This window comes from Terrapene carolina, unplaced genomic scaffold (assembly GCF_002925995.2).
Source record: "Terrapene carolina triunguis isolate 2854851 unplaced genomic scaffold, T_m_triunguis-2.0 Scaffold58, whole genome shotgun sequence".
Lineage (NCBI taxonomy): Eukaryota > Metazoa > Chordata > Testudines > Emydidae > Terrapene > Terrapene triunguis.
Genome location: NW_020664409.1, coordinates 105461416 through 105485911, shown reverse-complemented (window position 1 = coordinate 105485911; position 24496 = coordinate 105461416). Strand labels below are relative to the sequence as shown.

General features: G+C 41.5%; 1 protein-coding gene across 9 annotated transcripts in view; it reads left to right on the top strand.

Moving 5' to 3' along the window:
• Positions 1–24496, top strand: part of PTK2 (protein tyrosine kinase 2) — a 352467-nt gene that overhangs the window by 215120 nt on the left and 112851 nt on the right. For all 9 annotated transcript variants that reach the window (XM_026646750.1, XM_026646742.1, XM_029913965.1 and 6 more), the window contains 6 exons: positions 643–697; positions 5024–5164; positions 5826–5903; positions 7077–7184; positions 10296–10413; positions 20769–20799. In XM_026646750.1, the coding sequence (XP_026502535.1) occupies positions 643–697; positions 5024–5164; positions 5826–5903; positions 7077–7184; positions 10296–10413; positions 20769–20799 (531 nt within the window). The remainder of the gene's footprint in view (positions 1–642; positions 698–5023; positions 5165–5825; positions 5904–7076; positions 7185–10295; positions 10414–20768; positions 20800–24496) is intronic.

Sequence of the window (24496 nt, the reverse complement as noted above, 5' to 3'; positions counted from 1 at the left end):
AGAAATCCAGTCTGGTAACAGCCAGAGTGGTCCTTGTAACCCCTCATTTATGATAAATTCTACAAGTCAGAGGACCGGTTTTCTCACAAAACAGTTGCAGGTGCGTAAGTATGATTGGGTGTTCCAGTTTTCATGCTAGTCCTTTCTCAGTATACTGTGCAGTGACTGTGTTTTTAGTGTTTCTTGAAACAATAAAATATGTACTGTAGGCAATTCATTCACAGCACTTCTATGTGATTGCATGCGGACATCATTAAACACAATACACTCTCCATCCCAGGTACCTATTCTAAAGATGGTATCTTTCTATATTTAATAATAGAAGATACTACAGTACAGCAATTGCTATGGAGTGGCTAATGTTAACATTTTAATGACACTGAATTTGCATTCTAATATTGAACTTTACTGAGGATTATATTTGCATGCAGTGTTGTTGTAGCCATATGATGATGTGAACTGAAAAAGAGTTGTGTAAGCTTGAATGCTTGTCTCTCTCACCATCTGAAATTGGTCCAATAAAAGATATTACCTCAACCACCTTGTGTCTCTAGTATATTTGCATGCATTTCTAAAGACCCCATCACCATGGTACCTCACAAGGTTTCTTATCAACAGTATATGTGTGTTTGTTTATTTCAGGAAAGATGTTGGCTTAAAGAGATTTTTTCCGAAGAGTTTGCTGGATTCTGTAAAGGTAATTATACTTCCCCTTGATCATGTGCCTCAAATCCATGAATAGCATATTTTTCAAATATTGGAGAAAATGAAAATGGCTTTGGATTGCATTAGTCTGCTTCTGAGACCTGAAAAGTGGGTGGTGATTTGCTTTTATAGTAGTAACTGGGCTGCTATGGAAACATTTTTCTCTTGATGAGAAAAGTATTAATCACTGGTGTTCTCACACATTGGTAGCATGTAATGCTAGGATGACCATATTTCCCTACACTGAATATGGGACATCTGGTAACTTGAAGTGAGATCAATAACAGTCAATCAGAACAATGCAGTATAAACATTCAAATTAACATCAAGTTGACTGAGCCCCTGTTAAAAAGAAATATTGCTAGTTGGATTCTTTTTATTTATCTTGCTATTTTTAAGGCTTTAGGGTTCACGGGGAGGGTTACAAACACACCGCTACCCCCACACACACACACTGGGAGAGGTCTCACACACACGCACTGACTCACTCACTCTCATACACCTCCCTCACATGGCGTGTGGGGGAGAGGAGGATGACCGACCGACACGTCCCTCCCTTCCCGGTGCTCTCCGCCCTCCATGCTTGGCTAGGCCCTCAGGATGGACCCGCCTCCCCTGGTACCTGGCACCACATCTCTCTGAGGCAACATGTGGGGGGGCACACAGGGTCACATGCCCCCTCGCCTCAGATTTCTGCCAGAATGTGGCCAGCAGCATCATTTTGGCACTGTGCAAGAGGGAAGGGACGGGAGCTGCTTCCAGCCACAGGGGAGGAAGAGGTGGGGAAGAGATGACCTGGCCCGTGTCTTTGCAAAGCTCATCTCTTCTCTCTCCCCGCCCCCCGCTTGTCCCTGGCCACACAATGCCGAAAGGCAGCTAACTCCTCCAGGTTGCTGCAGGCCACCGACATAACCCAGCTGCCTCCAGCTACAGTATGGGCAGGAAGGAGTTGAGCCCTAAGGATGCATTGTGCACCAAGGCCCAGGGAACCTGACTGCAGGGGCTTCAGCGAACCCGGCCAGAGGGGTGGCTCTGCAGGGGAGGGTACCTAGGGGATGGAGCAGCCCCATGCTCCCTGGGGGCAGGACCCATGTTGGGGAGGGGTGAGTGAAGCCTGCAGGTTCGGGGCATGAATAGGCTGGAAATTGCTTCCCCCGCCAGAGCTTAGCTGATGGACGGACAGGCTTCTCCATGCCAGCGCTGTGCAGGGCTTTGTCACATGCAGGGCTCAGCTTCTCTTGGCAAGTGCTACGGGGTGGAGGGTCTTGGGCTTTCCCAGGGTGCCAGCCTAGCCAGAGGCAGGGAGAGGACAGCGAGAGGGGGAGAACATAAAGGGCTGATGGGTGGCAGCAGAGGCAACATGTAACCATCCGCCATCTGGCACCTGCCTGCACTCATTGGCTGTTACAGCGCGCAGACAGTGCGGGCCAGAAATGGGGCGGGGCCCTGCTGGCTGAAAGCTGGCACGCAGCGTGGGCTGCGCTGGCGGGCCAGCAGAGGGAGTGGCTTGCCCCATGCGCAGCATCTTCACCCCGCCACTAGCTACCCCCGTCGTTGGCCACTGGACCCTCCTGCCCACCCCCCACTTACCGCTGATGGGAGGGCAGGTGGCTGGCGAGCAGGGATCCAACTAGCAGCAGGGACCCGCCAGTACTGATGGTGGGGAGACAGAAAATATGGGACAATTTGCCTGTTTTTAAGAAAAAGTCGGGACACCTGCAAGAGGGCTTAAATACAGGACTGTCCCTTTAAAAACGGTCACCCTATGTAATGCTATGGAGTTAAATAGCAGATATGTGAACTGATGAAGTTTGAGCTCATCACAGAGGTGATTTGCATGACCTTAGAGATTTAATATTTAGGTAATAGGGTTACACTTCTGTCTTCCCTACCCAATGTAGTAGTGCTAGAGACTGCTCTCAAAGTAATCTCTCTGTTGTGATGTTGCTTAGAATATAACTTCTGAAGCGGAAGGGGAAATTTGGAGAGAGGAAAAGAGCACCAAGATACCATCATGCTGGTGTATCCTCCCAGCAGGTGGGGACAAACTAGTACTAACAGTGTCCAGATAAATTCTGAGGACAGAGCATTTTCTTTAGGGGGTCCTTGGTTTTGGAATTGTTCCCTTGGCCAGTTGGCCAGATCATGGCATACGGTCCCTTTATTTGATCTACCTTTTGTCAGAGGGTGGGGCCGCTGCTAAGGGGTTGCTGATTAAGGGATTGATTGAGCATATTGGGGATGTTGCTTCTGAGTTTTTTGCTCTTTATCATGACATATGGAGGCAAAAAGGCCAGGAATTTACTCTCTATGCTGCTAGATATTGATAATGTGCTTAATATTTTGTGCAAATGTGTGTATCTTTATATATAAGTATAGGTATATATATTTAGTTCATCCAATGAGTACTTTTTTATGAACGTACGTATCTACAGTTAATGATAAAAAAGTGACGCCTACACAAGTCCTGAACACGTACTCACCAAAACACACATTTCAAGTCTCAAGAATACATAATCAGGTTCCTGTGTCTACTCGAAGTGATGTTACCTGTTTGGGCAGAAGGATGACCGTTGCTGCTTGTGCATTGTTCATTTTTAGCAGTGGAGACTTTTAATAAAATGGTGTAAAATTCATTTATTTTCACTAAATTGTACATCTTCTCATACTTTAAGAACCCAAAAGTTGAAGGATATATGGCCTTGAACCAGTGAATCACCACACAAGGACATGTTTAATTTTACTCATGCAAGTAGTCCCGTTGATTTTAATGGGATTACTCACATGCTCGATCAGCACTTATACGAAGAGGACAGAATTCTCTGTGTACAAATTAGTCAAACTTTGCCGTAAAAATAATTGTACTCAGGGCCTTTTTAGTACTGGACCGTATAGACTATCCAACAGTATCTGTTACAAAGCAAACAGCTTCATGTGTACACTGATGGTTCGTCAGATAAATCCTTCAAGAAAAGTGGTTGTGGTATCTTCATCCTGTGGTCTAATGGAGAGAGTGCAAGAAAGAGCATTAGTTCGGGATATATCCGCTCGAATTACATGGTTGAACTGAAAACTCTTCTCACAAGAAATAGAAATAGAGCACAAATAGACGTGGATGTTGTGATGTTTGTTTGACTCACAGGCAGAATGCAATCAACAGATTGCTGAAAATATAGCTTTAACTTTGTGTCTGAATAAAAGAGGATCTGTGGAGAGGACTTTATTTTGAAATATATATATTATCAGTAGGAGGTTGCAAAAGGTTTTGGGACAAATTTTCAAAACTGACCATGTGTTTCTGATATGTGTGAACTGCAAAAGGGCTATATGCAAATTGTGTGCACCAGTGATCAGTTAGGCACCTAGCCTAGAGTATATGCACAAATAAATGAGCATGTACAAATTAGAAGACAAAGTGTTTTAGTAGAATTTTTCATAATTTATTGAAAGCATAGGTTGCTGATGGCATTTTTTACACTGGTAAGAGGTTCAGAAAGCAGGGGTAAACGAGCTTAGAAAAATTAGTTCATGCAGAGGATAATAATCATATTGTCTTGTACTGTTTTGTTTAGAAAAGAGATGACTGAGGGGGGATATAATAAGAGGTCTATAAAATTATGAATGGTGTGGAGAAAGTGAATAAGGAACTGTTATTTACCCCATTGCATAACACAAGAACCAGAGGTCAACCCAGGTTTAAAGCAAACACAGGAACGTACTTCTTGACACAATGCACAGTTAACCTGTGGAACTCATTGCCACGGGATGTTGTGAAGGCCAAAAGTATAACTGCATTCAAACAAGAATTAGATAAGTTCATGGAGGGGAGGTCCATCAGTGGCTATTAACTAAAATGGTCAGGGATGCAACCCCATGCTCTGGGTGTCCCTAAACCTCTGACTGCCAGAAACTGGGACTGGGTGACAGGATGAATCACTCAGTAATTGCCCTGTTCTGTTCATTCCCTCTGAAGCATCTGCCACTGTTGGAAAACAGAATACTGGGCTAGACACACAATTGCTGTGACCTGGTATGGCCATTCTTATGTTTTTAATTCAAATTGTTAGATGCTTTCTGTGTAAAATAAAGCTATCAGTAGATATGGAGGGATTTTGTTGTGTGCAGTAAAACTGGAAGATAGAACAGTGCATTATTCATGTTTGGCTACATCCTTTTCTGATTAAGAATCACATCTTTTATGTTTCATTGGTAATTTGAGTAACTGATATTGAATAATAGATGTGTTTAATATTCAACATCACTGGCACAGCTTTAGATGCACAGACACTAAGTGATTTTTAAATATTTCATTACACAGGCCAAAACACTAAGAAAACTGATTCAACAAACATTTCGACAGTTTGCCATCCTCAATAGAGAAGAAAGTATTCTGAAATTCTTTGAGATCCTGTCTCCAGTATACAGATTTGACAAAGAATGCTTCAAATGTGCTCTTGGTGTAAGTATAGGGAGCACAGTAATCTGCAGAACACATTATGGAATAATGGATATAATTGACATTGTTTAGATCTGCAATTAATTACCTGTGCATAGTACACATTTTGATTAAAAGTGTTCTCTTTTTAAGTTTCATTAACTACAAAAGATACTGATTTAAAAAAAAAAAAATTAATGGAGATATCCTATCTCCTAGAACTGGAAGGGACCTTGAAAGGTCATCGAGTCCAGCCCCCTGCCTTCACTAGCAGGACCAAGTACTGATTTTGCCCCAGATCCCTAAGTGGTCCCCTCAAGGATTGAACTCACAACCCTGGGTTTAGCAGGCCAATGCTCAAACCACTGAGCTATCCCCTCCCCCCTGACATACCTGTCTCTCTAAATGACTATCTCAGAAGCATGAGAGTTTGGAATAAGTGTGGTAGTTAGATGTCAGTAGATGCAAAAATTTATTGTATTTAATATACATTTGTGCTTAACTTCTGAAAGCCAGGGAAAGGAATAGTTATATATTAATCTGTTTGATTTGTTTTAAAGAGTTTAAAAGTTTGTAAAGATTGCACACTGAAGAGTGTAATGAATGATGCTGGAGAGCCTTTGTCCTCAATTTTGTTCTCTTTCCCTTTAAATGTCACCATCTCCACCTCCTTCTACATAAAAAGTCAAGCTGGATTATTTCAGTGGAGCTGGCAATTGGCCCAGAAGAAGGAATCAGTTACCTTACAGACAAGGGCTCTAATGTAAGTCTGCTTCTGTTTTCCTGTCTCAATGACTGTCTTAAAGGCTATGGAGTGAGGCACAGCTTATTGTGAATGGGACTTTAGACAAAGATGAATGAAAAGTCTAATCTTTGAGCCAAACTAAGAAAAGGCAGGAAATTCAAAGTAAAAGCTGTTACTCGAGCATTAACTCATGCTGTGGGATGGGGAGAAAGCACAATGGTGTGAAATAAAGAGCCACTGTTGACCTTAACTCTGGATTTGCTGGCTTTTGATACCCATTGAGGCACACATTTAAGTAATCTAAAATATTGGTGGTGACATCTTAAAAAAAAATAATTAAAGTCATTTAGGTATTTCACATCTGTAACCCTTTTTTTAAGCAGAATATTTACGTGGCTAAATAAATCCTTCAGCACTTTTATCTATCATTTCAAAGCTGTTGTAGTGCAACCATTTCTGTAGTATCTAGATACCAGAAAGTGTAGCATATCTGTTTTTGTTTTGATATTTAGTTCATTTATTTTGTACTGCATCATTTTACTTTTGTCTGAAGTAAATTCATTTGACTAAGTTATAGCACCCAGACAACCATGCCCTCCTGCCTCGAGAAAACACACAGGAATAACAACCACACATCTGGCAGCTTTTACTGTTGTGCTTTGTGTTAAGCGTATGTATTAACTTTCACTGAATTTAATTCAGAGATTACAGAAAGGTTTGGAAATCAGTGGCGTGTTCAGTTGAGAACATTCCACTTAGAGCACTCCAAAGAATGTTTTCCTTTGAGTATGCTATGAATGTGGACACACCTGATTGACCTACTTGATTGTGGTGTGTTTTGCACTGACACGCGAAAATTTCTGAATTCAGTTACCAGAGTGTAACTATCCTAATTTAACAGTGACCCCTTCAGGCAAATAAGGAGTGGTATTGACTGGCTTCAGTCCACCCCTCCTCACTTACAAACATGATTACCATGATGGAGATGTAAAGAAATTGAAGGAGGGAGTGTTGAAGATTATGACACGATGAGACCGGAATTGGTATCAGGTAGATATGAATTCAAGCTTGCTCAGTGTAATGTAGAGGTTTTAATGCTATACATATGTGAGATATCGGGAATGAAGAGGAGGGTCAAGATATTATGCAATTCTTATGAATGTCTCATTTTTTATATATGCTTTTCTGCAGCCTACCCACTTGGCAGATTTCAATCAAGTGCAGACTATTCAGTATTCAAACAGTGAAGACAAGGACAGAAAAGGGATGTTACAGCTCAAAATAGCAGGAGCACCTGAGGTAAGATATTGACAGCCGTGGGTAACCTTAAAGTTATTGATAAAATGTATGCATAATTTGTTTCTCTACCCTATAAGAAACTTACATTGAAATTGTTTCCAACAGTTACACAGGTGTGTGTGTGTGTGTGTGTATGTGTGTGTGTGTGTGTGTATACACACCAATAATGGAGCTTGAGGAAATTATTCTGTGTGTAGTAATGCTTTTTAAGCCTCTCTTTTACAATTTAATTATAATAAAACAGAATAAATTTGTTTACTGCAAATATTTAAGTGGCTGCCTGTTTGACTTCATTTTTTTTTTCTTAAATTATCACTAAGGTGAATTTCTGACATTATTTACCTGTTAATATTATAAATTGGAACATTTAAATTAGAGCAAAGAGCATTTTACACCATGTCAACATTAACCAAAGCTCAGAGAAGAGTAGTTCATATTCTAGGGGGGGGGGGGGGAGGGAATAGTCCTAAAAATTGATTGTTCAGAGTACCAAATACATTACAAGAATTTGTAATAATACTGGATTGAACGTTATAGGTTTGTTACTTTGAATTTCAAATGTATATATATATTTTAACTTAGAGAAAATAAAGGGCCTGGGGTTTGTTCCTCTGGCTTTTCACTTCTGTATTTGGTTTGTCCCAGGGGGAAAATGAGCTTGGTTTCATATTAGTTCTGTAGGCACGTTATGCTGAACTTATTCAGCACAAATATGAGTGATTAGCTAGAGCTAGCACAAATAAATAGGACAGGTTCTCTGCACCAAAGTGCTTACAATCTAAATGATATGGCCCTGTGCAGTTGGACTGAAGGAGGAGAGACAGTGGACACAGTAACAAAATTCTGTGGTTGCACGAGAAAGATGTACGCACAGCATGGGGGAAATATTATTAGGGATTTTTTGTATTAAAAATATGTACAGTAAATAAATATGTGAAATAAGACAAAATGTTTTGGTGGACCTTTTTTTTGCATCAAGGAAGGATTTGAAAGAGGGGGATAGAGGTAGCTTGGTGAACTTGGTCAAGGAGGGCATTCCACACATGGGGACAACATGGAAAAAGTCACAGAGACTGCTGTGGAAGAAACATACATAAAGAGCATAGAGCCTGGCAGAATTGGTGGAGAGTAGGGGGGCGAACAGGCAGGCAGTGTGATAAGAAGACTAGGTCAGATAAATAGTCTGGAGTAAAGTAAGGCAAAGCAATGGAAGAGAGAGACTCTTGAATTTGATATAATGGAGAAGGGATTTGGTATAATGGAGAACGGGGGAGGGATAGCTCAGTGGTTTGAGCATTGGCCTCCTAAACCCAAGGTTGAGAGTTCAGTCCTTGAGGGGGCCACCTTAGGGATCTGGGGCAAAATCAGTACTTGGTCCTGCTAGTGAAGGCAGGGGGCTGGACTCGATGACCTTTCAAGGTCCCTTCCAGTTCTAGGAGATAGGATATCTCCATTAATTAAAAAAAAAAAAATTATTTAGAAGAGGGGGCTAATGGAAGAATTTAAAGACGGGTGTATGAGATGTGGTCAGAATAATGAATGAGGAAGATTATCTTTATCTGTGAGAGCTTGAGGTTACTGTGGTCTAGTGGGTCTATTCCTGCCTGTGCCATTGACCATTGGTATGACCTGGGCAAGTCACTTCACCTTTCTGTACTTCTGTTTCTCCTCCTCCCTTTGTCTTGTCTATTTAGATGGTAAGCTCTATGAGACAGGGGACTGCCTTACAATGTGTTTTTACAGTTAATTGCAGAGTGGGACCTCGGTCTCCGCTGGAGTCTCTAAGCCTTACACAATACAAATAAATTATAACAGCTGCATTTGTTACTTTCTAGGCATTCTGCAAACCTCTTCTTTTTTTCTTGGGTCTTTGAGGGAGAGGGTGAGTTAATAGAAAGAGTGGTCAGGTTATTATGATTCTGGTTGGCAGTTATTTTAACATTGTGATTGCAGTTCACTGTATTCTCTGTGATTCTGTTTTCAGTTTTGTTTATTTTAATTTTTGTAAAAGAGTGTAGATTTAAAGGATGTAAGCCTTAAAGAAGCATAAATAAATAAACTAACTGTCCTGCTGCTCTAGCATTAATAATAATTGGAGTGTCCATCACACTTTTCATTCATAGAGCTCCAAATGGTGATTAAGTAGTATCGTCACCATTTTATAGATGGGGAAACTAAAGTACCAAGAGGCAGCTTCCCAAGCAGGGCCGGCGCCAGGGTTTTTGCCGCCCCAAGCGGCGCAAAAAAAAAAAAGCCTCGATCACTCCAAGCGGGAGTGAAGGACCATCCGCCAAATTGCTGCCGAATAGCTGGACGTGCTGCCCCTCCCCTGTTCCCAAGGTCATACTGTGAGCTAGTGACAGAGCTGGGAATAGAAATCACATCTCCTGTGCTTGTGTCCTATGGACAACAAAGCCTCTAAGGATTTGAAAAAGAGGGAGGACAAGCTGTCTGTGTCCACCTGGAGGAGAAAGAATAAAATGTTGGAATGAACAGTTAATACCAAAACAGTGTTTAAGCTTGGACTTTTTAAAGTTGGAGAAGACTTACTTTTAGGGCAAGGAATGTGTTGCTGTAGGAGCGTAGAAAAGGAAAGCATGGTGGAGATATCATCACCTTTAAGAGTTCTGAGGAATAAACAGCTTCCACAGCAGAAGAAAATTATGTCAAGATTGTGACTTCAATGTTGTTGTTTTTTGATGTGGACAATTGGCCACTAGAGGCTAGCCTGAGAAACAACTTAAATAAGACCAGGTTAATTTTTCATTTAGGAAAAAAGTTTTAATTTGCTGCACCTTTAGACCTTATTCTTTAGGGGGTACTAATTAGGTCTGATATTCCTCTGCAAAAATATTTTAATGTGTGTTTCATTACTATGTCCTCCTATGGATGCGGATGGCACTTAGTATATTATTGGTGCTACCAGAGTACAAATAATCGCTGCTAATAATCTGATGTATTTAGTTTTACTCTTGCCCACATCTTTGTTTAATGTTTTCAAGTATGTACAAATCTCTGATGCAATGGCACAGCTGTTCTGCTCAATGCTTGCGACCCAAATAATGCCTCTCTTGTTGGTGCCTTGTTTTTTTTGTTTGTTTTTTTTCTTAGCCTCTGACAGTGACAGCACCATCCTTAACCATTGCAGAGAATATGGCTGACCTGGTAGATGGATATTGCAGACTGGTGAACGGAGCCACTCAGTCTTTTATTATCAGGCCTCAGAAAGGTAAGATGTTATTTCATTCAGGAAAGAATTTACTTTGTGATAGTCCAATTCTTGATATACTACTTGAAAATTAAACAGTAAATGCAAGGTAGCAACAAGTCTTACTCAAGGGTGGGGGGGAGCTGCTCTCTTTTTATCAGGAAATATGGGAGATTGTTATTGTTAAAAAAAACTGTTAGTAGATATCTTCAACTAAAAGGTCACTTAATGATAGGTTTCCACCAGTCATTGCTTTACACTGTTATAAAGGTATCTGCAAATGATAGAAAATAAATTGTAATTAAAGGCACATCTAATGAGGAACTATTTCTTGAAATCCGATTCTTTATTTAACATCCAAATGAAAATTGACCTGGGCTAATTAGAATGGGTTTCTGACTCATGATACGGTGAAAATAAAAATTCTCCCCCTCCCAGATACTCGTAAACTGCTCCATTTTCATTTATTAGCCTTGGTGGATTGTGGGCCTTTGTCACAAAATATAGTTAAAGCAGAGCAAGTGTTCTGTAGTATTTTGATACCAAATTGAATCAGTTGTTTTAATACAAAATGGGGGTAGGGGGGACTGTAAGCAGTCTCGGCTGCATTCAAGGGCAGCGTATGGCTATCTCAGCATGCTTTCAAGTTAAAATGTTAGTCATTTCTCTTTGACAGAAACTTGATGTTTTTTAAGAAAGTGTGAATTTATTATCACATATCCTGGGAAAGTCTCTTAAGGATTAAATAAAGGAGACTTTTGCTCAATTTATTTACTTTTATCTGAGTAAATATACTAGGCAGATTTACAAATATGGGGTAAATCATACACTGATGCACAGAGATGCTAAAAACACTTGCACTTGTTGGTATCCTTATTAGTGAATCTGCCCGCTTGAACCCTTCCTCCTGTTCAAACAATTTTGTTATCTTATCTGTCAGATCAGCTTGGATTCTGTCAGGATGAAAATTACATTTTAAGAAACCACACACTTTTCTGAGTTTTGTTACTAAGATGTGGTTTTAGAACCTGCAGACTGAGTCCCCTTTCACTTCTTTTTTGCAACTGTTTTTCTGTCTATTGCTATTCAAATGATGTAGGGTTGTTGAGACAATCCAGGTCCTTCAGTGGTCTGTGTAGAAGTATCCTACTTGTGCCTGATTATGAAAACTCCATGCACTCTTCCCTTCTACTCCCTAAAGGAACAGCATTTAATTGTTCTATCTTGAGAGATGTGACTATTAAGCAATTACTTATTGCCATTATGCAGATTAAATATAACTTATTCTTCATGTGCATTGATAACTTTATTCTTAAAGGTGAATGCTTCTGCTTTGTATAGTCTGACTTCTTGTGCAATTGGCCTTCACCTCAAGACAAACAGCTGCTTGCTTTTGAATCCCTCAAGTTCTACTTCCTTCTCTTCCAATCACAGAAAAGGTTCCCAACCCCTCTCTTCCCAAAAGTATAAATTCTACACCCACCATCCATATCAAGGTCCAATTTTTGCCATCCCTAACTGATTTTCCCGCCCTCCAACCTTCTTCCGAAGCAAGGTTCACAATTCTTTTCCCCCCTTGAACACCACAAGTTCAGATTTCTTGCCACTTCCCAGCCCCAAAAGTTTCCTTTCCAGACCATACAACGTTATTTCAGATGTCCACATGTCAACTTTAAATCATTGTGGCCAAAATTGAACTTTTGATCTTTCCCCTACTCAAGCCTTTACCTCACCCCAATTTCTCCACATCACCACTATGCTCTCAGTCACGCAGGTCCATAATCTGAGTGTCCTCTTTAACACTGCCCTCTCTCTGGAGCCACAAATCCAGTCCCTGTCCAAGTCTTGCCACTTCTGCTTAGGTACTATTTCAAAGGTTCGGCCTTTCCTGTCTCTCCAGACTGCCAAGGCTGTTTTTCAGGCTTCCATCAACTCATGACACAAACCACATTGCTCCCTGTTAAATCAATTCATATCACAACTGCCTAGATCTTTCTGGCTCATTGCTCTGACTCCCTGTTCTCCTTCACATCAAACATAAGCTCTTTGACATTACCTTTAAGGCCCTTCACTACTGAGCCTTGCTCCTGTCTGACTGATCTACAGGCTTCTCAAGTAATCAGTTCCTGATTTGACTCTACCAATAATGCATCCTTGATATTCTGATTTTCTGTTTCTCTCTCAAATCCCTCTGTGTTTTCTCCCATGCTGCCACCCAATCTCCCAGCCAAAGTCCATAAAACAGCCACCATATTCTCGAAGTCTGTCCTCAAAACTCACCTCTTCCTAAATGCCTACAGTTAACTGCAACCTCATACTGGGTAGGCAGGTGGTGAATTGTGATTTATTGCCCCAGTTGGCTAAGAATTGCACATATCCTATTATTTTTTCACCATATACCCCATTTCTTTTTCTCCCCTGACCCTAACCCGCTTGTATGTGTCATCCACTTGTTACGTCTTGTCTTATAGTTCGTAAGCTCCTTAGGGCAAGGATTGTCATTTCCTACAGTGGTTGGCTTCTAGGTGCTACTGCAATATAAATGTTAAATAATAACCTGTGATGCAAATGCAGCCATGTCTGTGCTGGAACATTATATGTGGCATCACAACAGAATAGCTTAGAACAGGAAATGAAGGAAAAAACTTCACTAAATTGAAACTATAGGGAACACTTCAGTAGGTAGAATAGAGCTACTGGAAAGAAATACGACCAAGAAACGGGATAATAGCTCTCTTGCAAGCATCCTTACAAATTAATAGACTTGCAAAAAGTTCAGTGGATCCTTAGTGACAGCTACTGGCCAAGGCCTCAGTTCTACCTCTCGAATGAAACTCAATACCTCCAACAACATAACAGCTTTTCACACTCCCATACAGTGCTGGTTCAGTAACAGCTGAGAGGGGAGAGTGTTACCTACTAAGTCACCACTAACACCTTGAGTGTTTCTTGGGTGTCTGTCATCCAAATACTGACAGTCCCATTGGGTTAAATTTGAGATTAAACCCAATGACATACTAGCACAAAATAGTCTAATTTAGGTTTAGCCCCAGTTGGAAGCCATAAAACCATATACTTTCTAAGGGAAAAAATGCTGTGTTTAGTCTGATCCTTAGTGGTTTTAAAGCATCAGAATGATACAGTCTTTGTGGGATTTATTGGCGTGCTCTTTTTCTGTATAACTGCCAGCAAGCACCATGTAATACCTTAGCTGTTACCGTCTGTGCAAGAAAGATGTTTTTTCAGACCATTTGTTTTCTTCCTCAAATTGCTGTAGCTTTAAAAGCATACTCAACTATAAAAGTTTACTTTAGAAAGAGTGACAGTGATTTGCACTGATCTATGTGATGTACTTGTAAGTATATCTTAGCTGAAACAAATGAGTAATGAATGATTCAGATAAGACGCTATTCTTAAAGCAACATGCCTTACTGTACTTCGCTTACTGTATGTAAGTTTGTTCTCGATACGCTAACATCAGAATACCTCACATAGAATATATATTTGGCAAGTTTCTTCAAAAAGGCCTCGCTTCATTGATGCAAACTGACCTACACCATTTCCTAGTCATGTAAGATCAACTGGGTTTTTTCTTTGAGGTTTTTTTGTTGTTTTTTTTTTTAAATCTCATGGCAATATTCAGCCTCATCAAATATTAATTAAAACTTTCTACAGTGAGAGCTCTTCCCCAACCTGGATCCAGAATTCCAAAAGCCTTCTCCTGAAATGAGCTTCGATTATATAAACTATGCCAGAAAAAAAAATCTTTGTAGCCGCTCTGGCTCCTAACTCAATAGGTCTTTTCTCTTGTTTGAACATTTTTTCCCCTTGTGGCTCATTATGGCAAGGGTCCTTACAAATTATCACTCTGGATCACTGAAGAAAGCCATGTCTTTGGGATACTAACAGTCTCACTATGCATAAATTATCGAGAAGCTGTAAATTTGTATTTGGTGAGAGAGCACTATTAGTAGTTTTGTCTAAAGCCTGAAAATGTAGAGTTCTACTTTTTATTTGTCCTGTTATTTCATAAATATTTTGCTAAATCAAGTGAAATAGGCTAACCTAATAATTTATGGAAGAAGAGTATAAATTAAATGACTTTTATAAAGACATGAAGACAGGGCCGGCTCCAGGTACCAGCTAAAGAAGCAGGTGCTTAGGGCGGCCAATACCAAGGGGCGGCACTCCCGCCACTATTGGGGCGGCATGTCCGGGTCTTCGGCGGGTCCCTCAGTCCCTCTCAGAGCAAAGGACCTGCCGCCAAATTTCCACCGAAGAGCGGAGCAGCGTGACCGCGCTGCCCCGGCTTTTTTTTTTTTAATTTTTTTATTTTATTTTATTTTATTTTATTTTCCGCTTGGGGCGGCAGAAAACCTGGAGCCGGCCCTGCATGAAGACTTGAACTAAGTTGTTAGAATCTTCATGATATGGTGCACTAAATGGTTACAGCAGTACAGTGCCTTTCCTGAAATCTAAATCTTGTGACTGAATTTTTGAGCTACTATATCAGTTTGGCAATTTTGAATTGATTAACAGACTGCTCAAAGACTCTTTCTGAAACACTATGGAGAAATGCATGAATAGATGAAGCATGTAGCTGGTTATGCCTATATACCAAAACCAATCTTTATATTCAAACATTATTTCCTCTTTGTTTCCTTTCTGAAGAGATCATAATCAAATCAAAATCAATCTTAAATACTTCAAATCAAAATTTAATAAGATGGAAAGTTGTCCAAATAATTGTGTTCATTATTCAGTCATATGAAATGTTTCATTTTCAAGTACTAATTGAACTTTTTCATCCTACTGTCAGAATAGCAAAATATCTTCTAACTCACTTATCTATTGTATCACACTAATTGTTTGGAAAACATAATTCCATCTATATATATAAAATGATGGGGTCTAAATTAGCTGTTACCACTCAAGAAAGATCTTGGAGTCATTGTGGATAGTTCTCTGAAAACATCCATTCAATGTGCAGTGGCAGTCAAAAAAGCGAACAAAATGTTGGGAATCATTTGTAAAAGGATAGATAAGACAGAAAATATCATATTGCTTCTATATAAATCCATGGTACGCCCACATCTTGCATACTGCATGCAGATGTGGTTGCCCCATCTCAAAAAAAGATATATTGGAATTGGAAAAGGTACAGAAAAGGGCAGCAAAAATTATTAGGGGTATGGAACAGCTTCTATATGAGGAGAGATTAATAAGACTGGGACTTTTCAGTTTGGAAAAGAGACAGCTAAGGGGGGAATATGATAGAGGGCTATGAAATCATGTCTGGTGTGGAGAAAATAAATAAGGAAGTGTTATTTACTCCTTATAACACAAGAACTAGGAGTCACCAAATGAAATTGATAGGCAGCAGGTTTAAAACAAACAAAAGGAAATATTCCTTCACACAACTTGTTGAATGCTTTGCCAGAGGATGTTGTGAAGGCCAGGACTATCACAGGGTTCAAAAAAAGAACTAGACAAGTTCATGGAGGATTGGTCCATCAATGGCCATTAGCCAGGATGGGCAGGGATGCAAAACCATGCTCTGAAGTGTCCCTGGCCTAGCCTCTGTTGGCCAGAAGCTGGGAATGGGTGACAGGGGATGAGTCACTTGATGATTACATGTTCTGTTCATTCCCTCTGAAGCACCTGGCATTGGTCACTGTCAGAAGACAAGGTATTGGGCTAGACACACCGTTGGTCTGACCTAGTATGGCCGTTCTTATGTAATGTTTTTGACAAGCATTTTATTAGAGCATTTGTTTGCTTTGAAAATTATTTCATTTCTGATGTAAATGAAGTTTAAATTGTGGTAAATCCAAATATACCTGAAAGACCTTTTAATGTGTCTGTTACGCACAGCTGGCTTTTAAACTGAATATTGGGGGAGGGTGGTGGAATCCTTAGCAGTGAAATCCTTGCTGATCTTAAACACAAAAAAGAAGCTTACAAGAAGTGGAAGCTTGAACAAATGACCAGGTAGGAGCATAAAAATATTGCTTAGACATGCAGGAGTGAAATCAGGAAGGCCAAATCACAATTGGAGTTGCAACTAGCAAGGGATGTTAAGAGTAACAAGAAGGGTTTCTACAGTATGTTAGCAACAAGAAGAAGGTCAGGGAAAGTGTGGGCCCCTTACTGAATGGGGGAGGCAACCTAGTGACAGAGGATGTGGAAAAAGCTAATGTACGTAATGCTTTTTTTGCCCCTGTCTTCATGAACAAGGTCAGCTCCCTGACTACTGCATTGGGCAGCACAGTATGGGGAGGAGGTGACCACTCTGTGGAGAAAGAAGTGGTTCAGGACTATTTAGAAAAGCTGGACAAGCACAAGTCCATGGGGCTGGATGCACTGCATCTGAGGGTGCTAAAGGAGTTGGCAGATGTGATTGCAGAGCCGTTGGCCATTATCTTTGAAAACTCATGGCGATCGGGGGAGGTCCCAGATGACTGGAAAAAGGCTAAGGTAGTGCCCATCTTTAAAAAACGGAAGGAGGAGGATCCAGGGAACTACAGGCCAGTCAGCCTCACCTCAGTCCCTGGAAAAATCATGGAGCAGGTCCTCAAGGAATCAATTTTGAAGCACTTGGAGGAGAGGAAAGTAATCAGGAACAGTCAGCATAGATTCACCAAGGGCAAGTCATGCCTGACTAACCTAATTGCCTTCTATGACGAGATAACGGGCTCAGTGGATGAGGGGAAAGCAGTGGACATGTTATTCCTTGACTTTAGCAAAGCTTTTGATACGGTCTCCCACAGTATTGTTGCCAGCAAGTTAAAGAAGTATGGGGTGGATAAATGGACTATAAGGTGGATAGAAAACTGGCTAGATTGTTGGGCTCAATGGGTAGTGATCAATGGCTCCATGTCTAGTTGGCAGCCGGTATCAAACGGAGTGCCCCAAGGGTCGGTCCTGGGGCCGGTTTTGTTCAATATCTTCATTAATGATCTGGAGGATGGCGTGGATTGCAGATGACACTAAACTGGGAGGAGTGGTAGGTACGCTGGAGGGTAGGGGTAGGATACAGAGGGACCTAGACAAATTAGAGGATTGGGCCAAAAGAAATCTGATGAGATTCAACAAGGACAAGTGCAGAGTCCTGCACTTAGGACGAAAGAGTCCCATGCACTGCTACAGACTAGGGACCAAGTAGCTAGGCAGCAGTTCTGCAGAAAAGGACCTAGGGATTACAGTCGATGAGAAGCTGGATATGACTCAACAGAGTGCCCCTTGTTGCCAAGAAGGCTAACAGCATTTTGGGCTGTATAAGAAGGAGCATTGCCAGCAGATCGAGGGATGTGATCATTCCCCTCTATTCGTCATTGGTGAGGCCTCATCTGGAGTACTGTGTCCAAATTTGGGCCCCACACTACAAGAAGGATGTGGAAAAATTGGAAAGAATCCAGCAGAGAGCAAAAAAATTATTAGGGGGCTGGAGCACACTATTTATGAGGAGAGGCTGAGGGAACTGGGATTATTTAGTCTGCAGAAGAGACGAATGAGGGGGGATTTGATAGCTGCTTTCAACTACCTGAAACGGGGTTCCAAAGAGGATGGATCTAGATTGTTCTCAGTGGTACCAGATGACAGAACAAGGAGTAATGGTCTCAAGTTGCAGTGGGGGAGGTTTAGGTTGGCTATTAGGAAAAACTATTTCACTAGGAGGGTGGCAAAGCACTGGAATGGGTTACCTAGGGTGGTGGTGGAATCTCCTCCCTTAGAAATTTTTAAGGTCAGGCTTGACAAAGCCTTGTCTGGGATGATTTAGTTGAGGATTGGTCCTGCTTTAAGCAGGGGGTTGGACTAGATGACCTCTTGAGGTCCCTTCCAACCCTGATATTCTATGAATATAGTTGTTTCTCAGCTCTTGAAATGAAAACTGAACGTCTCTGCAATGGGCCTGTCTTCGTGACATGTTTCAGATCTCAGAGCTGTACAAGTTTCAGAGTAGCAGCCGTGTTAGTCTGTATCCCACGAAAGCTTATGCTCAAATAAATTTGTTAGTCTCTAAGGTGCCACAAGTATTCCAGAGCTGTACAAGTACTTACGATCTTACAGTTGTCACAGGAATGCTTTTGTCTCATATTGTAAAGACCAGCCTGGCTGGGCTTACCTGAAGTGATCAATTCATATTTAAAGAAATACAATTTTAACCGCATTGCAGTGCAGTTCAGTCTTTTCAATACTGTAAACAGTGATGTTGCTTCTGATACTTGACAGTGTAGACATTCAGAGGAATATCATTCAAGATCCTCCTCTTTTTCTCCTGTTTGTCTCCCCTCTTGTTGGTGATCCTCCATCAGCAAAGGTCTGTGCATCCAGATAGTGCTAATTTGTGCATAAATTAGGAGGTTGCTTTAGAGAGCTACAGTGTGCTCCTTCCTTTTCCCCCAGGCTGAGCATACAGTCCCCATTGCGCTTCCATCCCCAACCAACCCAGAGGGGATAAGAGCACAAGTTCTGTTCAATGTTACTCTGGTACTAATGAGAGTTCTTAAAACTACTATACGTTTTATTACCATTACTCTTTAGAGTTTGGAAATGGAAACCTTGTTTTTAAAAAAAGGTGGGGGGGAATTGAGGTTGAAAGAGGAGTCAAACTCTGACTGATCTTTTGAGGCCTCTCAAAGCAAGGTACCCATCCTATACACTTTAGCAGGTGTAGGAGGAGCAAGTGGGCAGAGGGTTATGGTTTGGGTACGATCTGAGGGTAGAGGAGAGTGGAGTGAAAAAGATGGGCATAGGCAGGTTTTTATCCACAATGAAAATTTTAAGTTTAAAGATATATAAATGTTGAGTTGAACATGACTAAGAATCTCTCTTTCCCTCTCTCTCACCATCATTCCCTTGCGCCTTCATCCAAGCCACCTTCAATCCCCCACACTCTTATCATGCTCTGCCAATGTCCTGTCACTCCTCCATACACTGCCTTTCCCAGATCCCCCACGCCACCCCACCCCCAATTCCAAAACTGGCAGCACAGCTTCCATGCCATCCAGTCCTCAAGCCCCAATCTCTGGCCCTCTCAGACCACTGACCCCACACCATGCCCCCTCCCAAACTCCTGCCCCTTGGTGTTTCCTCCCATATTCTACTCTATCTAACCTATGCCTGGAGTCAGCTGCAGAAGATACATTCAAAATAATGTAAAATTTCCTCTTTATACACTAATACAGAGCTGTTTTCATGTGTAGCCAAAGCCCTAGCTCCAGGTACTATAATTGTGTGTAGGGCCAAGGAGTCACAAAATATTTCAACCTGCCATTTCAGAGCACATATATCTGTGTGCACAGTGTTTCTCCACCCCATCCTAAGGTACCTGGAGGCAAAACTGGAGCTTTCTTTCATCTGCTCAAAACTTACATTTGCTTCAGACAGGGAAAAACAAACAGTCCTGAACTTACAGAATCTCTTTTATACAGTAGATAGCCTGTTCCCACATCCTCCTTGTTTCCTGAACCTGTGGTACTTTCCTCTTCCTTTTCCCCTGAAAGCCACTTCCTCGGTATTCCAATGACTCCTTTTTATAGTTCTGTTTTAACAACCACTAGTTATCTCCTTCCCTGCCTATTTTAGTGTGGAGTATCACAGATTGTTTTTGTTCTTTGTAACTTCCCTACTAACCTCCCACAAAGATACTACGATAAAAGACACTTCTCATCACAGTCAGCAAAAAAAAAAAAAAAAAAAAAAAAAATTGAGTTTGTCTAGGCCCAAGCATTTTAGTGATATTATTAGCTAAAAAAATTAAAATTCTTTTCAGGAAGTGTATTTTCTTTTTTGGAGAGGTTGGAAGGAGAGTTTGAAAATTGGACTTAGATTATCATTATAACTTAACTTTAGCTACTGAGCAGGTGCTGTCACTTTATTGTACAGTCCAAATAATAAATCATACTACAAAATGCTATATTAGCTAATATAATGCTTCATACAATCTCTCTTATGTACTGATTAGGATGGTTCAGATTAGTTTTGAATAGCTTCTTCATCTATACTTGTGTATTAGGTGTATCTAATAAAATGTTCATTAATAGAGGAAGGAATTACAGTACTGTCATTTCTGCAGTGATTTGGCGGAGTTAAATTCTGTTCTGAATAATGAAAAAAATGGCTAAAGTTCTGAGGAAAAACTGTAAACCGTATGGATGAGATTCAATCAGAAGTTCTGTATAGCCTGGTAACAAGATGATGATGTGTGATATGCTGCTGTAATAAGAATATAGAGTGATCTTTCGATTCAGTAGATGGTTTCCCTGAGAGGCTATTATGATGAGACAGGATTTTATGTGTATAAATATTGTACAGAGAATTTCATCAATAACATGTAAATAAAATATTAACCTTGTTTTTTTCTCTTTATGCAGAAGGTGAAAGAGCTTTACCATCAATACCAAAGTAAGTTTTGCCTGTAATTTGTCATTAAGAAACATCAGTTTTGAGTTCTAAAAAGTTTTGATGAGATTCATGTAAATGACACCCTAGGTCAGAGGTGGGCAAACTACGGCCCGTGGGCCACATCCGGCCCCCGGGACCCTCCTGCCCGGCCCCTGAGCTCCTGGCCCGGGAGGCTAGCCCCTGACCCCTCCCCTACTGTTCCCCCTCCCCCGCAGCCTCAGCTCGCTCTGCTGCTGACACAATGCTTTGGGTGGCAGGGCTGCAAGCTTCTGGGGCAGCATAGCTGCAGAGCCCAGCCTGACCCGCTGCTCTGTGCTGCGTGGTGGCAGCGGCGTGGCTGGCTCCATCTGGGCAGCGCGGCTGTAGCTGGTGTGGATGGGGCGGGAGACCGGGCCATGACCCCCTCCCCTAAATGGCCCTCCATACAATTTCCAAAACCGGATGTGGCCTTCAGGCCAAAAAGTTTTCCTGCCCCTGCCCTAGGTTTTTAAAATATATATTTCATTTTTATTGTTGCTTCAGGCAAATACAAGAATAATGTGAAGTCATATGAGACCATGTAATTTAAATACAAATGGTATTCAGTATAAGATCTAAGGAAAAAGTGTTAACCACCATGGATAAGACTTGACTAAGAGGAAGGGCAATCTTTTGTTTAAAGCACTGGAATGGGATTCAGGAAATCAGGTATTCTAAACATGTGCATAAATTTAAGCACGTGAGTAGTTAAGTGTTTGAGTACCTTGCTGAATTGGGGGCTTAATCTCTCTCTGTCTCAATGCTGGATCTGTGAAATAGAAGTAATGTTTCCATTCTCCAACCATTGGTCATCCTATCTATTTAGATTGTAAGCTCTTTGGGACTGGAACTGTCTCTTCCTATGTGTACAGTACCTATCACAATGGGGCTTAGTCTCAGCTGGGTCCTTGAGGCACTATTGTAAGACAAATAATAAATAATATCAGTAATATAAAAATGCACCTTAATTTTGTAGCCTCTTAAAATACCAAAAAATAAATAAATGCCAAAGTGGGTAGCTAAATACTGTTCCAGCCATGACTGTGGAGCTGTAGAGAATGCCAATGTGTGTCAGACAAATAGATGCTAATATCTCTGACCAGTGCTAGGCAGCCATCCTGTGTCCAAGACATGGTGGGGCTCTCTGCCACCAGAACCTAGAAATTCTAAACAAAGTGGTGTCGAGACTCACTTTCCTTCCAGTTGCACCCAATTCCAGACAAGTGTTTAACATCTCCTAGGCATGCTTGTTTTGTCCTTGGGGCTGCATTTCATAACACACTAATTGTTGTATAGGGGGAAACTCTGCTGTAGCAACTTCAAGACCCACTTGACCCGTACTGACAAACCCGCTCCATTCACTAGGTCATTCTCTCCCAGGTGAGCAACCAGGATCAGAGGTATTTTTAGCCACTTGCTCATCAGGCAAGGCTGGCAATAGGTTAAACCACTAATTATGTGCCAAAATGAGAGGGGAAGGTCCACCCCAAAGCCTGTCTGCAGTCTCATCCTGAAGTTGGTTGCCCATCTTTGCATGTGAGGATACTTTTTGGGAACTACAATTTATACAAGACAAGGAAAAATATTAAGAAAAACAAGTGGGCAAAGCCCCATTACTGCCTGTCAACCTTATGCTTGTTGACCCTTATCCTTAAGCCACTCTAACATATGGATTGTTTTGGTCATCTGTCTGCCTATTTTAAGCATGAAAAGCTTATGCACCAAAATCCACTTTTAGGACAGCTCAAATTTAGAATGAATTGAATTATGTACAACCACAGCGTCACTTTTTTCGGGATTAAACTGAAACGTGAAGGAACTATCCATAATCATGCATCCTGCCCCGGACACAGTTAGATAAGTTTTTAGGCAGTGATCCAAAGCCCTTAGAACTCAGTGGAAAGACTCATAGGCTTTGTATCAAGCCCTAATGTCTTCACTGGGAAACCTTCCACAACCCCCATGTTGTGATCCTGGACACTGTGCTGGGCTGCTCATTCTGGAAAAAGCATCCCACTCCAATCAACCTATTGCGAGTTGTCTCAGGCCAAGGCACAGCACAGACTATTGCAGGCAGAACCAGGTACCAGCTCTTGAATCTGGAAATTTCCAAAAAAAAGGATACCTAAAAATGCTGTTTTTAGCAAATTATAACTGTTCACCGAGGGAGCCTGTTAGAATAAAAATAACTACGTTTGTCCTTGCCTGTGTTCTAACACTACCTTTGATAATTAAAAATCCTGTCAACATTTCACTCATCTTGGAGAATGAAACTACTCTAAGGGTATGTCTTCACTACCCGCCGGATTGGCGGGCAGAGATTGTTCCAGCGGGGATTGATTTATCGCATCTAGTCTAGACGGGATAAATCGACCCTTGAGCGCTCTCCCGTTGACTCCTGTATTCCACCGCCGCAAGAGGCGCAGGCGGAGTCAACGGGGGAGCATTAGCAGTCAACTCACTGCGGTGAAGACACCACGGTAAGTCGATCTAAGTATGTCGACTTCAGCTATGTTATTCACGTAGCTGAAGTTGAGTAACTTAGATCGATTCCCCTCTCCCCTCTCCCCCCCAGTGTAGACCAGGGCTAAGGCTACATCTGTACTACACATCACTAATGGCGGCATGTAGGGTGTGTGTAGCTACATGGCGCAGTAAAAAGCAAGTTGTGTCCACGCTGTCGTGTGTCGCTACATGTATAAATGAAAGGCTCTGGCAGGAGGAGGCAAAAGGGAAAGGCTCTTTTACTGTGGTGAGTAAAGGCTCTGGTGTGGGAAGGCAGTGGGGAAAGGTTCTGGCAGCTCCCTGAGATGGGGAAAGCCTCCATCAGCAGGGAAACAGCATCAGGATACTACATTGCTAAAAATAGTAGTGCAAACGGAAGATGCACAGCTTGGGCGAGTAGAGTGCCATGTAGGGTACATACCCACAGGGTTCAGGCATGTCTTTACTCTGCTTGTGTAAGCAGTGCCTCACCAGCTACACTGCTATCTATATCTGTGCTAGGTGGGATGTAGTACGTGTACACTACCCGCTGCTGAAAGGAGTGAACAGTGTTGACATACCTTAAGTCAGTTTCAGTTTCTCCGGTATAAACACAGTGTTGCAGGATATGGGTTCCAAACATCAAAAGCAAATACTTAAATCCCAACAAAAAATTATTTTCATGGGGATTTAATTTAATTAATAATTAATTGAGATCTCCTAGAACTGGAAGGGACCTTGAAAGGTCATTGAGTCCAGCCCCCTGCCTTCACTAGAAGGACCAAGTATTGATTTTCCCCCAGATCCCTAAGTGGCCCCCTCAAGGATTGAACTTACAACCCTGGGTTTAGCAGGCCAGTGCTCAAACCACTGAGCTATCCCCCCCCCTTACAATTTTAATTAATGGAGATATCCTATCTCCTAGAACTAAATGAAGGCTGATTTAAATTTACTGTGCAAAACACAATGAAAGGCTATTCAGGATAATAGCCTTTCATATATGCTTGCCACAGAGTCACCACACCCGACCCCACTGCAGTTCCGAACGAGTTTGCCACATCATTGGCACCCACAGAAAACGCCAACACAAAGGCAATGATGAAGCCCAATATCAGCATCCAGAGGAAAGCTACCATGGGACCAGATGCCTTACTTCCTATCGTACTGGTTAGCAGATCCATCAGAGCCGTTGTTG